General features: G+C 38.2%; 1 protein-coding gene across 1 annotated transcript in view; it reads left to right on the plus strand.

The window, feature by feature from the left end:
• The window catches only part of LOC102762417 (armadillo repeat-containing protein 4-like), a gene marked incomplete at its 3' end in the record, with an annotated part of 121,372 nt that overhangs the window by 24,546 nt on the left and 83,875 nt on the right, over positions 1-12,951 (plus strand). Inside the window, 5 exon segments of the mRNA XM_015559050.1 lie at positions 183-250; positions 853-907; positions 909-960; positions 1,131-1,267; positions 3,973-4,086. Coding sequence (XP_015414536.1) covers positions 183-250; positions 853-907; positions 909-960; positions 1,131-1,267; positions 3,973-4,086 — 426 coding nt within the window.

The raw sequence follows: 12,951 nt of genomic DNA on the forward strand, positions 1-12,951 counted from the left end.
GGAAAGGGGTGTGGGGGATGCGAGAAGAGACTGGACAAAAATCGTGCACCTATGGATGAGGACAGTGGGTGGGGAGTGAGGGCAGAGGGTGGGGTGGGAACTGGGTGGAGGGGAGTTATGGTGGGAAAAAAGAGTAACTAATGTAATAATCTGAACAATAAAGATTTAATTTAAAAAAAAAGAAAACTGCCATGCTACCTAAGCAACTGGATGTACACCTCCTCAATCTCTCTCTAAAACATATTTCATTTTGAGTATTTTAAAAGATAAAACTCTAAACATTAGTGCAAAAAGTGCTTTCAGAGTTTTAGGGAAAAATAAAGTATGGGAATTATTGCTATTGATTTAACATTCAATTGTATTGGAATAAAATTTTAGTTTATCACATGGATATTTCTAGTTCTAAAAATTAAAATTTGCTCTTAACAGTGCTAAACAATCTAGTGGGGTTTCATCTAATTCTGAAGACATTAAGTGACCTTAGAATATTTGGAGTCTCTTAATAAGACTCAGATAAATTATTAAATTATAACGTAAATATTATGTAGAGTTTTCAGGTTTAAAACTTGTTCATTTTTGTAGTGCTTTCTAGTATTTTAGTATTATCATTAAGAAATAAAATGAATATTTAAGTGAGTATATTTAATGTTGTTCAGTAATTCCTTGATGATTTGACAGTGTTATGACATTATAACATGGCTAAAATTAATTGCAGTTTTGTTATTGTTTTATAATTACCTCCAATTTTAATTATAAAAAAATATTTCCCTTGACATAATGGAATGTCTTCATGTATATTTTATACAGTCTGTTATAAAATATTTTAAATGAAGATCTAAACATTTATTTCAGAGAAATACCTTTAAATTCAGCGGCAGTTAAGAACGATATAGAACTGCTCAAACAGCTTCTCGCGAAAAGGAGAACAATCAATCTTGGAATCTATCAAATATACCTCAGGTTTACATCTCAGATTCATTTATGTTATATATGTTTTCATAATTACCATTCAAAATGCTTCAATAGCTACACTGGAACTTAATTTTTAAGAAAATGAAAACAATTTAATAATATTTATTTTGAGCCAACATATTTTACAAAACTCTAAGCTGATTGATAATTGGTGTCAGATTATGAATATTCAAATGGATGTTGAGCCCCACCTTGGAGGCAGATTCTGGGGGAAATTTGTTATGTGCTGGTGAAACCACATGATGTTGAAACTTTGTACATTACTTGTAGTGAAGACGGAGTGTTTTTAAATGGTGTAAGTACTTTTTAAAAAACAGAATTGACATTGGTGCTTAGTTCGGTGTCTTGAAGTGCAGACATGTCTCTAGGGTTGAACCCCAGTGAGTGTAGAAAATGTAACGCTGTTCTGTGGGATTCCAGCAGATCCTTTTGCTGGGTGTGTTTGCTATCTCAGAATTAGCCCCAGTGTCCCCATCACTGGCCAGTCTTCTAAGAAATGGCTTCCAACAGACTCATTCCACTCCATAAAAGAAAAACCTCTTTAACATAATCACAAGTACTAAAGGAAAGAAAAGTCAGAAAAAGAGCACTGAGATAACACAGAAGCAATAACTGCAGCTTCTGCCCTCAGAGTTGAGGGATAAAGGGAAGAGGAGGAGGGATTGTCAAAATGTGGATGCCTGGAGGAGGTGCCCCATGCAGGTAGGACCCTGATGCCTGGGGAGAGGCTACTGCCAGGCTGTGTGAGTACCTTAGGATCTCAGAGGAGGACCCTTGCAGGGATGAGGCTTAGACTCCTGGAGAGTAGACCCTGCTTACCTGGGTGAAGGTCTCTTAGGAGCTCAGAGGAGGGTTCCCCACAAAACTTGGACTTACACCTCTGAGGATTGGTCACTTCTAGGCTGTGCTAGTCCCCCCGGAGCTCAGGTGGCCTCCATGACACTGTGACCCAGTCGTCTGAGGAGTGAATGCTGCCCAGTTAGTGCTGGTCCCTCAGGAGCTCAGAGGATCTTGTCAGAGCAGAGACTCAAATCTTTGAAGACGGTGCCCTGGTAGGCTGATGAAGGTATTTCTCAGGGGGAGCGTGTGAAGAGCCTTGTTCTGGGACTACAGGTAGAAATACTTCTGGAAATTAGAACCAACTGTTGCTACTGGAAGCAACTGCCACTGCCAGGGGCGTGGGACCGTTGCTGGGGTGACGAACAGGAACAGGTGCCAAGTAGAAGGGAGCATGTCTCTTCTCTCACTTTCTGTTGACTGAAGCTAACCTGCCTGGCAAAGGTGAAACAGTTTTGCAGATTCCCAGCCCGAGTATCACACAACAGAGTGTGGATAGGTGAGCTTTGAGCTGAGAGCGAAACAGCACATAGCCTTCTGAGTTTTCTAGATTAAAGAACTTTCGAGTCTCCTATCTGTTCACTGAATTTAGCTAGAAGGAGTTCAGCTTTCTTCTCTGCAATACCCTGCCCTCAGTGTCTTCAGTGTAGTTTTGGGTCTCGCTATAACCGGACAGTCAATGGGTCCATGCTGCCTGTTTCTACTTGAGCCGATTAAGCAGAGACAGGGTTAAATCATATGAGCATTTATTCCAATACTGCTGGTATTTTAGGAGAGCAGCAGGTCATCCACAAAAATTTGCTCTGCACCCTACCATAAACCAGCTTATATTGGGTAGAAGGACAGAGATTACATGGGGAAGTAGGCAAAAAGGGCAAATGGGTAGTTTACAGATATGCAAAAGGATGGGGCAGGGGCGGGGGTGTCTTCAAAGTGCTGATTTCTGTGTGTGGGGGGGGGATGTCTTCAAAGGGCTGGTTTCTGCAACAAAGTTGTTAATCTTTCCATGATAATATCCAGTTGAGCTCCCAGGTCCCCGGTACTTTCTTTAATCAGAACAAAACAATCACGGTTAACAGAGCATGGTTAATATTTCTTACAATTATAGCTGGTTCCCAATATTTTATTTCTGCCCCTATCACCACCAGGAAATTCTGCAGGGAGGACCCAAATCCCTAGTGGGGCCCCAGCTGTTACAGGGGACTGCTTAGAGAGTTGTCACACCTGGGCTTGGGTTGGTGTCCAGTTACTGTGCTGTGCTCCTGATTACTTGTAGCGCCTCTCCTGACATGCCTGAGGTGCTTTCCTGATCAGCATGACAATTAGCTTATTTCTGCAGTAGGGAAGGGAGATGACCAAAATATAATTTTGCTTTTGGTTTGTTTTGCCACTTTAGAAAAGTGAAATTTCCAATTAAAAAATAAAAAATTAAAAAAGGAATGATTTGTGTTGACTTTCCTGAGTGGGATAAGGAACCTTTGCTTCTTATAAAAGGCCATTGATTCACAGACCAGTTTATTTGATATGGAAACATCTAAGTATTCCCCTTAGTTTAAAAATGAAGCACAAGGAACATGAAACTATTCAGTAATTACAACAAAATGTATAATACACTACAGTTACATATATATTTGGTTAAGGGAGAATAATGGGGGCAGGAAAGAAGAGAGGGATGAGGGGGGAAAAAGACAAGAAGAGAGACAGAGGAAAAGGTGGAAGGACAGACAGATGGTTGCATAGAGACATAACCCTAGAGAATACGCCTAGAGCTACACAGAACAAGAGAGCAGGGTGACAAATAGAAACACAGGCTTTCCTGTGGTGGCATTCTAATCTTGAGGCCTTTTATGACCTCAAAGGCTCTTGAAGTCATAATGTATTTCTCTTTAGAGGAGCCTAGAGGGAAGGAGGTTCTCACTCCCTTGCTGAATAGCAGAGGGCCCTGCTGCGTATAGGAGGTACTCAGTAAAGGCTTGCTGAAAGAATGAGTGAATAGGTAACAGTACTTTAAGAGGGAAGGGTTTTGCCTTTACATTTCATATATAAAGACTACTGTATGGATCCTTTAGAGAAGAAAAAAATGTGTACTTGGGTTGTGATATATTGATCAGTTTCTTATATTGCTGTTATATTAAATAATAGCACCAACTTTTTCTCCCAAAGGGCAAAACAGATGATGAGGAAATTAATTATGAGAGAAAAGGAGTGATTTATAAAGACCTTGTCACATGTTTAAAAGAAAAGTCAGCAAAATTTTCAGAAAATATGTCTAAACAGGTAAGTTTTATAGTCTCTTTTGAACTTCCATAGCATAATATTACTTGATGATAACTTTCTGTAGTGTAAAATGTTAGAGTAAATGTACCTGTTGTTGGGCACTGCTTTTAATTACTAGAGTGTTTTACACAATAATGTAAAGTAAGAAATATTGTAAGGTAGTACTTTAAGAATGTTTCTCATTTGCTTTAGGTGATAGATACATTTCACTTTGTTTTCATTTTCCCTTTTGAATGCATAACACTAAGAATAAAGGACTCAGTCCTGTTAGTGAAGCCTAGATGTTTTGAGTATTTTCATCCCATGATCACTACCTAACTGCATGTGCGTAGAACTGTGCCTTTTGTGTCCTCCCTGGTTTTTGAAATAGTGCTGAACAAAGAAAATAAAATGTTGACTAAACTTGATATGAGTAAGAACGATATGCAAGAAACACTAATATGTTGTACTTGATCTTCAGGCTGATTCTCAAGCTGGTGTCAGTTCAATAGAGATGGTTTCTCAGGCCCATTTTTTCCTAACCTGCCACTTTGGGAGTGCTACCTTTTCTTCCTGGACTGTTCCTGCTCTTGTCATGGCATTTCTCTGTCTTCCTGTGGATTCTTTTTTGTTTTCTAGTGTTTGATCACCTGTTTCCTGGACCTGAGTTTTCCTTTGTTGTTGCTATTTTTGTTATAAAATATATACATAAAATGTAAAATTTGCCACTTTAACCATTTTGAATACATTATTCAGTGCTATTCATTGCATTCACAATATTGCACAACAATTACTACTGTCTCTTCCAAATCTTTTTCATCATCCCAAATTAAAACTTGTACCCATTAAGCAATAACTTTCTGGTCTTCCTTCCCTCAGCTCCTGATAAACTCTAATCTACTTTCTGTGCCTATGAATTTTTCATTTTAGAGATTTCATATAAGTAGATACATATAGTTGTCCTTTGTGTTTGGCTTATTTCACTTAGCAGGATGTTTTTGTTTTATGCAGGAAGCTGTCTGCTGAGACCAGATATAGTTTCATTTTTATTTTTTATTGTTGACAGTATTACAGATGTCTGCCATTTCTTCTGCCTTTCCCCGCCCTCTCCCAGCCCCTACCCACTCCCAGGTCTTCACTACCCTATTTCCCATGTCCATGGGCTATGCATATCCTATATAATAAAAGGGTAATGTGCAAATAGACCAAACAGCAGAACGACCAGTCACTATGACATGCACTGACCACCACGGGGCAGACACTCAATGCAGGATGCCCCCGGGGGGTCAGTGCACTCCCACAGGGGGAGCGTCTGACAGCCAGGCCTAAGCCATCAGTTGGACATCCCCCAAGGACTCCCAGACTGTGAAAGAGTATAGGATGGGCTGAGGGACCTGTCCCCCCCACACCCCCCGAGTGCACAAATGTCGTGCACTGGGCCTCTAGTAAGTATATAAGTTCTTTAGTTCATCTCTCCTCATTACCCCACCCCCACATTGAGGTATGTCAGTCTGTTCTATGCCTCCATGCTTAGGGTCTTATTTTATTAATTAGTTTTGTTCATTAGATTCTACAAATAAGTGAGACCATGTGATAGTTAAATATAGTACCTGTGGGCTTTTCATATAGGGCCTTGATCATGTTAAGGAAGTTTTGTTCTGTTCAGTTTTCCTTTTCTTGGTACACCCCATCAATTTGGTAGAGCTTCCTGAGTAGCACAGGCACATAAGAGGGAAAAATTGATGGCTAACATGCCTGAAAATATCTTTATTCTTTTCTCTCAATTGTTTCTATAATGACAGTTTGAAAATAACTTTTACTTAGAATTTTAAAGGCATTTACTTATGTTACCTGGTTGCGTTGCTTTGCCATCTAATAAAGTCTTTAGGATTTTCTCACAGCCCTGAAGTTCTGTAATTTTCATGATGTTATGGTTGGTGTCGGTTGTTTGTTTTTTCATTAATGATACATGCATAGAAATCATATGTGCATAAAAATGGAAAATATTGTTTGTGTTTTATCTTTAATCATTGTTTTCCTCTCTGTTCTTTTTTTGAAATGTACTTGTTGGATGTTGGACCTCTGAAATTGATCCTCTAAGTATATTTTCTGTCACCCCTCCCCACCCTTCTATAAATATTCCTTTATTTTATCTTCCAAATATTGCACATATCCTTAAAATTTAAGCTCTCTTTTCTTATTTTTAACATTCTGTTTATGGATATTTATTTTTACATAACATATGCTTATATGCTTTTATTTCTCTTGGGTAAAAACCTAGGAGTTAAATGGCAAGGTCATGTGATAGTTGTATGTTTAACTTTTTAAGTAACTGGAAAACTGCTTTGCAGAGTGGTTGTAATATTATACATTCACTCTGGTTGTGTATGAGAGTTCCAGTTCTTCCATATAGTCATTATAATTGACATGGTCAGTTCTTTAATTTTAGACATCCTCATAGGTGTATACTGGTACCTCAGTGAATTTTAATTACCATGTCTTGAATGCACCCTTTTATATGCTTATTTGCCATCTATATATCTTATAGGCTGAAGTGGCTATTCAGATCTTTTTCATATTTTTATTAGATTGTTTGATTTCTTATTTTTTAATTGCAAGAGATATCTATATACATATGCTTGGCTTATGTATTCTGTCAAATATATGATTTATACATATTTTCTCCCAGTTTGTGGCTTATTTCATTTTCCAAATAGGGTCTTTCAAAGAGCAAATTCCCTCAACTTTGATGAAGTCCAACTTATTAATTTTTATAGTGTTATATCTAATAAAGCTTTGTGTAAACTAATGTCACAAAAATTTTCTTCAGTGTATTCCTCTAGAAGTTTTCAAATGCTCTGTTTTACATTTTAGACCTGCGGCACATTTTCTATTTTATACATGATATGACTATAGATGAGAGTTCCTTTTTCCCCTTTTGCATGTATATATATAATTATTTCAGCACCATTTATTGAAAAAAACTATCCTTTGTCCACTGAATTACCTTTATACCTTTATCAAAAATTAGTTACCCATATGTGTGGGTGTATTTCTGTTTCTGTTTTTATACCAGTATCACACTGTCTTGATTTATTGTAGTTTGTAAGTCTTGAAGTCAGGTTGTGTCAATACTCCAGTGTTATTGTTCTTTTTCAAAGTTGTTTGGCTAATCTACATCTTTTGCATGTCCAAAAAGAATATTTAAGTCAGTCGGTCAATTTATTCATAAAAAGCCTGAAGGATTTATGATTGAGGTTGTATTGAATTTGTAGATAAATTTAGGGAGGATTTACATCGTAACAATATTGAAGTTTCTAATCCATGAACACAGTATGTCTTGCCATTTATTTAGGTCTTATTTAATTTCTCTCAGCAATGCTTTGTAACTTGCTGGGCATGGATCTTAAATACCTCTTGTGAAACCTGTCTGTGTTGGGACTATCATTAATACTAGTTTTAAAATTTTGATTTCTTATTATTTGTTGCTTCTATATACAGATACACTTGATTTTTGTATGTTGGTTATATATCCTGAAACCTTGCTAAAGTTACTAGTTCTAGTATGTGGTTTATAAATTCTGGAGGATTTTTTATGTAGATGATGAGTTAATCCTCACTTGAGGTTATTTTTCCTATTAATTTTTGGAGAGAGTGGAAGGGAGGGAGGGAGAAGAGGGGAGAGAAAGAGGGAGGCAGGGGCGAGAGAGAGAAAGAGAGAGAAAGAAAGGGAGAGAGAACAGAACATCGATTTGAGAGACATATCCATTGATTGCCTCTTGCACACACACCCTGACCTGTACAGAGGATAGAACCTACAACCCAAGTATGTGCCCTTGACAGGGTTTGAATCCTCAAACCTTTGATGTGCTGGCCGATGCTCTAACCATGGAGAACATCAGCCAGGACACCATCCTGTATTTTTCAGATGCTTAAAAAGAATGTGTATTCTGCTGTATTGGGTGGCTTGTTCTATAAATGTGGACTACATCATGTGGTTTTTGGTGATGTTCAGTTCTTCTGTAACCTTGCTGATTTTCTATCAGTTGTTGAGAGAGAGGTGTTGAAGTCCTCCAACTATAATTGTGAATTTGTCCATTTCTCCTTTTACTTCTGTTTTTGTGTTTGCACCTCTGCGTATGAATATAGGATGGTTAAATCTTTTTGATAGATTGACCATCTCATCATTGTATAAAGTCAATCTCTGTCCTTGGTAATTTTCTTTTTTCTGAAGTTTACTTAATCTTTTGGTAATGTGGCCTCTTCTGCTTTCTTTTAACTAATGTTTGCATGGTATATTTTTCCTCTCCCTTTACTTCCAAGCTACCTATCCTCCTATATAATAAAAGGGTAATATGCAAATTGACCCTTATGGCAGAATGACAGTTCGCTATGTCATGCACTAACCACCAGAGGGGCAAACTCTCAACACAGTGTGCTCCCTCAGGGAGAGCTCTGCTCAGCCACAAGCCAAGCCTCTCCCACTTCCTCAGCAGCTCTAAGGATGTCTGACTGATGGCTTAGGCCCACTGTCATTAGTTGGACATCCCCCAAGGGCTCTCAGACTGCCAGAGGGATGTCTGACTGCCAGCTTAGGCCCAATACCCCAGGGGGCGGGCCTAAGCTGACAGGTGGACATCCCCCGAGGAGTTCTGGACTGCGAGAGGGTGCAGGCCATGCTGAGGGAGCCCCCTCCCCCACAAGTTCACGAATTTTCATGTACCAGGCCTCTAGTATCTTTATATTTGAATTGAGTTTCTTGTAGATAGCATATAAGATGAGTCATTTTAAAAAATCTACTCTGTGAAACTCTAATTTGTGTGTTTACATCATTTACATTTACTTATTGATATGTTAGGGCTTAAGTCTGCCAGTTTAGTTTGTTTTCTGTTCATAGTTTTTCTTTGGATTACTTGAATAACTTTTTTTAAAATTTCATTTTGATTTACCCATCCACAGTGTTTTCAGTGTATCTCTTTGTATGGATTGTTTTGTAGTTGCTATTTTATTACATTATGTATACATAATTGATCATAATCTACTTATCTTTTTACCAGTTTTCATGAAGTATACAAATAATCTCACCCTTTAAATCCCTTACCTTCTCTCATCCTATCTAATAAAGAAGGAATATGCTAATTGACCCTCACACCATTGCAAAGATGGTGGCACCCACAGCCAATAAGGAGGTAATATGCTAATTGACTGACCTACCCTCAAATATGGCAGCACCCACAGTCACAAGATGGCGTTGCCCCGTCCCCTCCGCACCGCTGTGGTGGCAGCCGCATGGGAAGGCCTGGCCACTTCGTGTGCCTGCCTCTGGAGTCCCCCAGTCTCCTCAGCTCCCCAGCTGCCCAGGGCTGCCCGAGGCTCAGGTAACCAGGGCCGGCCAAGGCTTGCGCTGCTGGCAGTGGCAGCTGCAGAGGTGTGATGGGGATGTCACCTTCCCCTGATCGCCGGGTCGCCTCCTGCCCCTGAGGGCTTCCAGACTGTGAGAGGGGGCAGGCCGGGCTGAGGGATCCCCCCTCCAGTGCATGAATTTTCATGCACCGGACCTCTAGTTTATAATATAATTGTCTTTATTTCCTTTCCATACATTGAAATGAGACAATGTTAAATTTTTTACTTCAACGATGAAGCATCATTTAGAAAGTCTTTTGTATTTACCACTGCTTTCACTGTTCTCTTCTTTTCTGATTGTGCAAGTTTCCTTCTTTTATCATATCCTCTCTGTTTAAGAACTTACTCTGTTATGGTAGGACTGTTGGTGACAAACTCCCTTAGTTCTCCTTTATCTGAGAACTTCTTGAATTCTCCTTCATTGCTGAAGAATATTTTCCCTAGATATGGTATTCTTGGTTGACAGCTCTTTACTTTTAGCACTTGAAAAATGTTATTCTAGTCCTTCTGGCCTCTGTGGTTTCTCATGAGAAATCTATTGTAATTGGTTTTCCCTTATAGGTAAAATATTGTTTTTCTCTTGCTGCTAAGAATTTTCCTTGTCTTTAGTTTTATGGTTTGCTTATTATGTGTCTTGGCAAGGATTTTTTGGGTTTATTGTGTTTAGGTTTTTTTTCTCTTCTTAAATGTTAGATTTATGTCTTTTTCCAAGTTTGGGAAAATTTCAGACATTCTTAGAATACATTTTTCAGTCTGACCTTCTTACTCTTCTCCTTCTGGTTCTCTGGTGACATATATGTTGGATTTTTTTTCTCTCTCTTTTTTTTTTGTCATGTGCACACACAGATCTGGAGGGTCTGTTCATATTTTTCCCCAATCTATTTTCTCTTTGTTCAGATTGGGTAATTTCTCTTACTATATCCTCAAATTAATGGATTCTCTCCTCTACCCTCTCTATTCTCTTGCTGAACTTACCCAGTGAGTTATTTTGGTTCATAAACTTCAGTTTTGAAATTTCCATTTGGTTCTTCTTTATATCTTCTAGTCATTTGTTGAGACTTTCTTGTTCATTTGTTTCAAGTTTCCATAATTACTCATTGAAGCACTTATATGATAACTGCTTTAAAATCTTGTCAGATTATTCTAATATGTAGTTCATCTTGATATAAGCATCTATTCATCATCCTTTCTCATTTAAGTTGTGATCTTCTTGGTTCTTGATATAATGAGCGATTTTTTATTGTGTCTTGGACAATTTGTCATTATGTTGTGAAACTTTGGATTTTATTTAAATCTCCTGTTTTAGCAGGTCTTCCTGATGCCTCACTGGTGGAGGTCTGCGGGTATGGTAAGGTGGGAGTGAAAGTCCAAGTTCCCCTCTTAGTCTCAATTGACAACCATGGTGATATAAGTGCTTCATTATTGCTGGGCAGGGATGGAAGTCTCCCATGGGCCTCTTCTGACACTGCCTTGGGTAGAAGGGAGACGGTGCTTTATTATAGTCTTCCCAGGAGGCCTCTACTTAAAACACCAGACATGAATGAGCCCATCACTGCTTGGTTGTGGTGATGTTCCCATCATTGTATTAAATTCAATGCCCTTGTACTAAGAGAAGGTGGTTTATTATGATTTTAGTTCTTTTAAACATGTTGATGTTTATTTTATCGCCCAAATTATGATCTATTCTGGTGAATTTTTCCTTGTCCATTTGAGAAGAGTGTTTATTCTGCTGTTGTTGGCTGGCGTGTCCTATAAATATCAATTAAGTCAAGTTGATTTATAGTGTTGCTCAGGTCTTCAATATTCTTTTTTTCTATATATTCTTTTAAAAAAAATCTTTATGTTCTTTTATTAGAGCAAGATTCCTGACCAGTATACAGTGATGTATTCACTAAATAGACCTATGCAGAAATTACATACTATCCAGCTAGATATGTTTTATTACACTTTGCCTATTGATGGAATACTAGTAGTTCCACTTATAAAGTTTTATACATCAAATAGCTTTGAATTTGACCAGGCTGTCCTTTAATTCATCTCTGAAAAAATTAACTGGCATTTAATTTCAGCTACTATACTTTACAGCATTAAAAAGCTTAGGCATTAGGTAGCTTCTCAAAATGTTGTTCTATGCACAATGGCATCTAGCAGACAGAGCAGAGTCCATCATCTCACCCAGATTCACACAGACGGGTCTCATTGGAGAACGATAAGCTAACTAGCTGGTATTTAAGGGACAAAAGTTCTCCTAACCTGAGTTTCTTAACCACCAACATGGACTTCTTACTCTGCAAGCCTGTCTTCTGAGCCACCTTTATAGTGCCAGTGAAGACATGCCAGCCATAGCCCCGTGTGTAACTCAACGTGAGCGCCAGGTCTGTCTGGTGGCGGTGGCCAGCACTGTTATTATATCCAGGTAAATAGAGACCCATTTTTAAAAAGCCAATTTGATATACAAAATTAAAAGTACAACTAAGTTTGATTGAGCTAAGTTTGCACAATCTGGAATTCCAAATGATTTGAAAATTTTCAGAAACTGATAGCAAATTGTACTCATGGTGTTTTCCCGACATTAATACACTGATTAATCACCCAAATTGATTCAAACTTTTTTACTCAGTCCACATAGCCCTGAGATCATCCTGCAAAGTGCGTATCAAAAAATACGAAATTAGGCTGACAAAGTTTGATATGTTAAACAAGTTCTAACATATCTGTTCTAAGAGAAAAGCACCAAATCCTTTATATACACATTTAGTTTTATTGTAACAAAGCAACTTGTACTCTTTTAATGTTTAAAACTGAGCATCATTTTTCCTTTCCAGTGAAACAAAAAGAAAATTTAAAAATAAACAGGAACAAAATTACAATAGAGAAATGTCAATTCTGAATAAGATCCTACAGGTTCTGCTGATTCTCCCATTGAGTGGCAGGGCTCAAGTCATCATTAGGAGAGAATTTTATTTTAAAAGTGTCATCTTAGACTGCAAGGATGTCTGTTAAACATCACAATTAAACATGCCAAAGGAGAAGCCATGTTGTCATGCCCACTTAACCCACCCAAACATCTCAAACCCACTCTTTGCTGACCTTCTGTAACCCCCCCTTTTTAAGTTTTTCTTTTTCTTTTTTTAAACAAGAGAAACTAGATAGGTACATGTTGGTAAATGCTAACTGTTCATATTCACATAGAGACACAGTGTAATCTCTGACCCAATATGCAGAGAAAGGAGGAAAAAAGCTAGAGCTGGGGCCTAGCAAGCTCCAGCTCCCAGCAGAGCTAAGGAAGCAGAAGGTTTTTCTTTTTCTCCCACAGAGCATGGTAGTGTTGATTCCATTAAGTTTTTCTTGAGACAGAAAGGGATAAAAATGAATTTGGACCAGAAAGGGGCAAAGATTCTTTTCCCACAGTATTCTGCTCAAGGTACATCCCCCACCCCCAAATAAGGTGAGAACAGTGGTGTAAAGGAGAGAAAGAAAAAA

Source organism: Myotis davidii, unplaced genomic scaffold, assembly GCF_000327345.1.
Source record: "Myotis davidii unplaced genomic scaffold, ASM32734v1 scaffold494, whole genome shotgun sequence".
NCBI lineage: Eukaryota > Metazoa > Chordata > Mammalia > Chiroptera > Vespertilionidae > Myotis > Myotis davidii.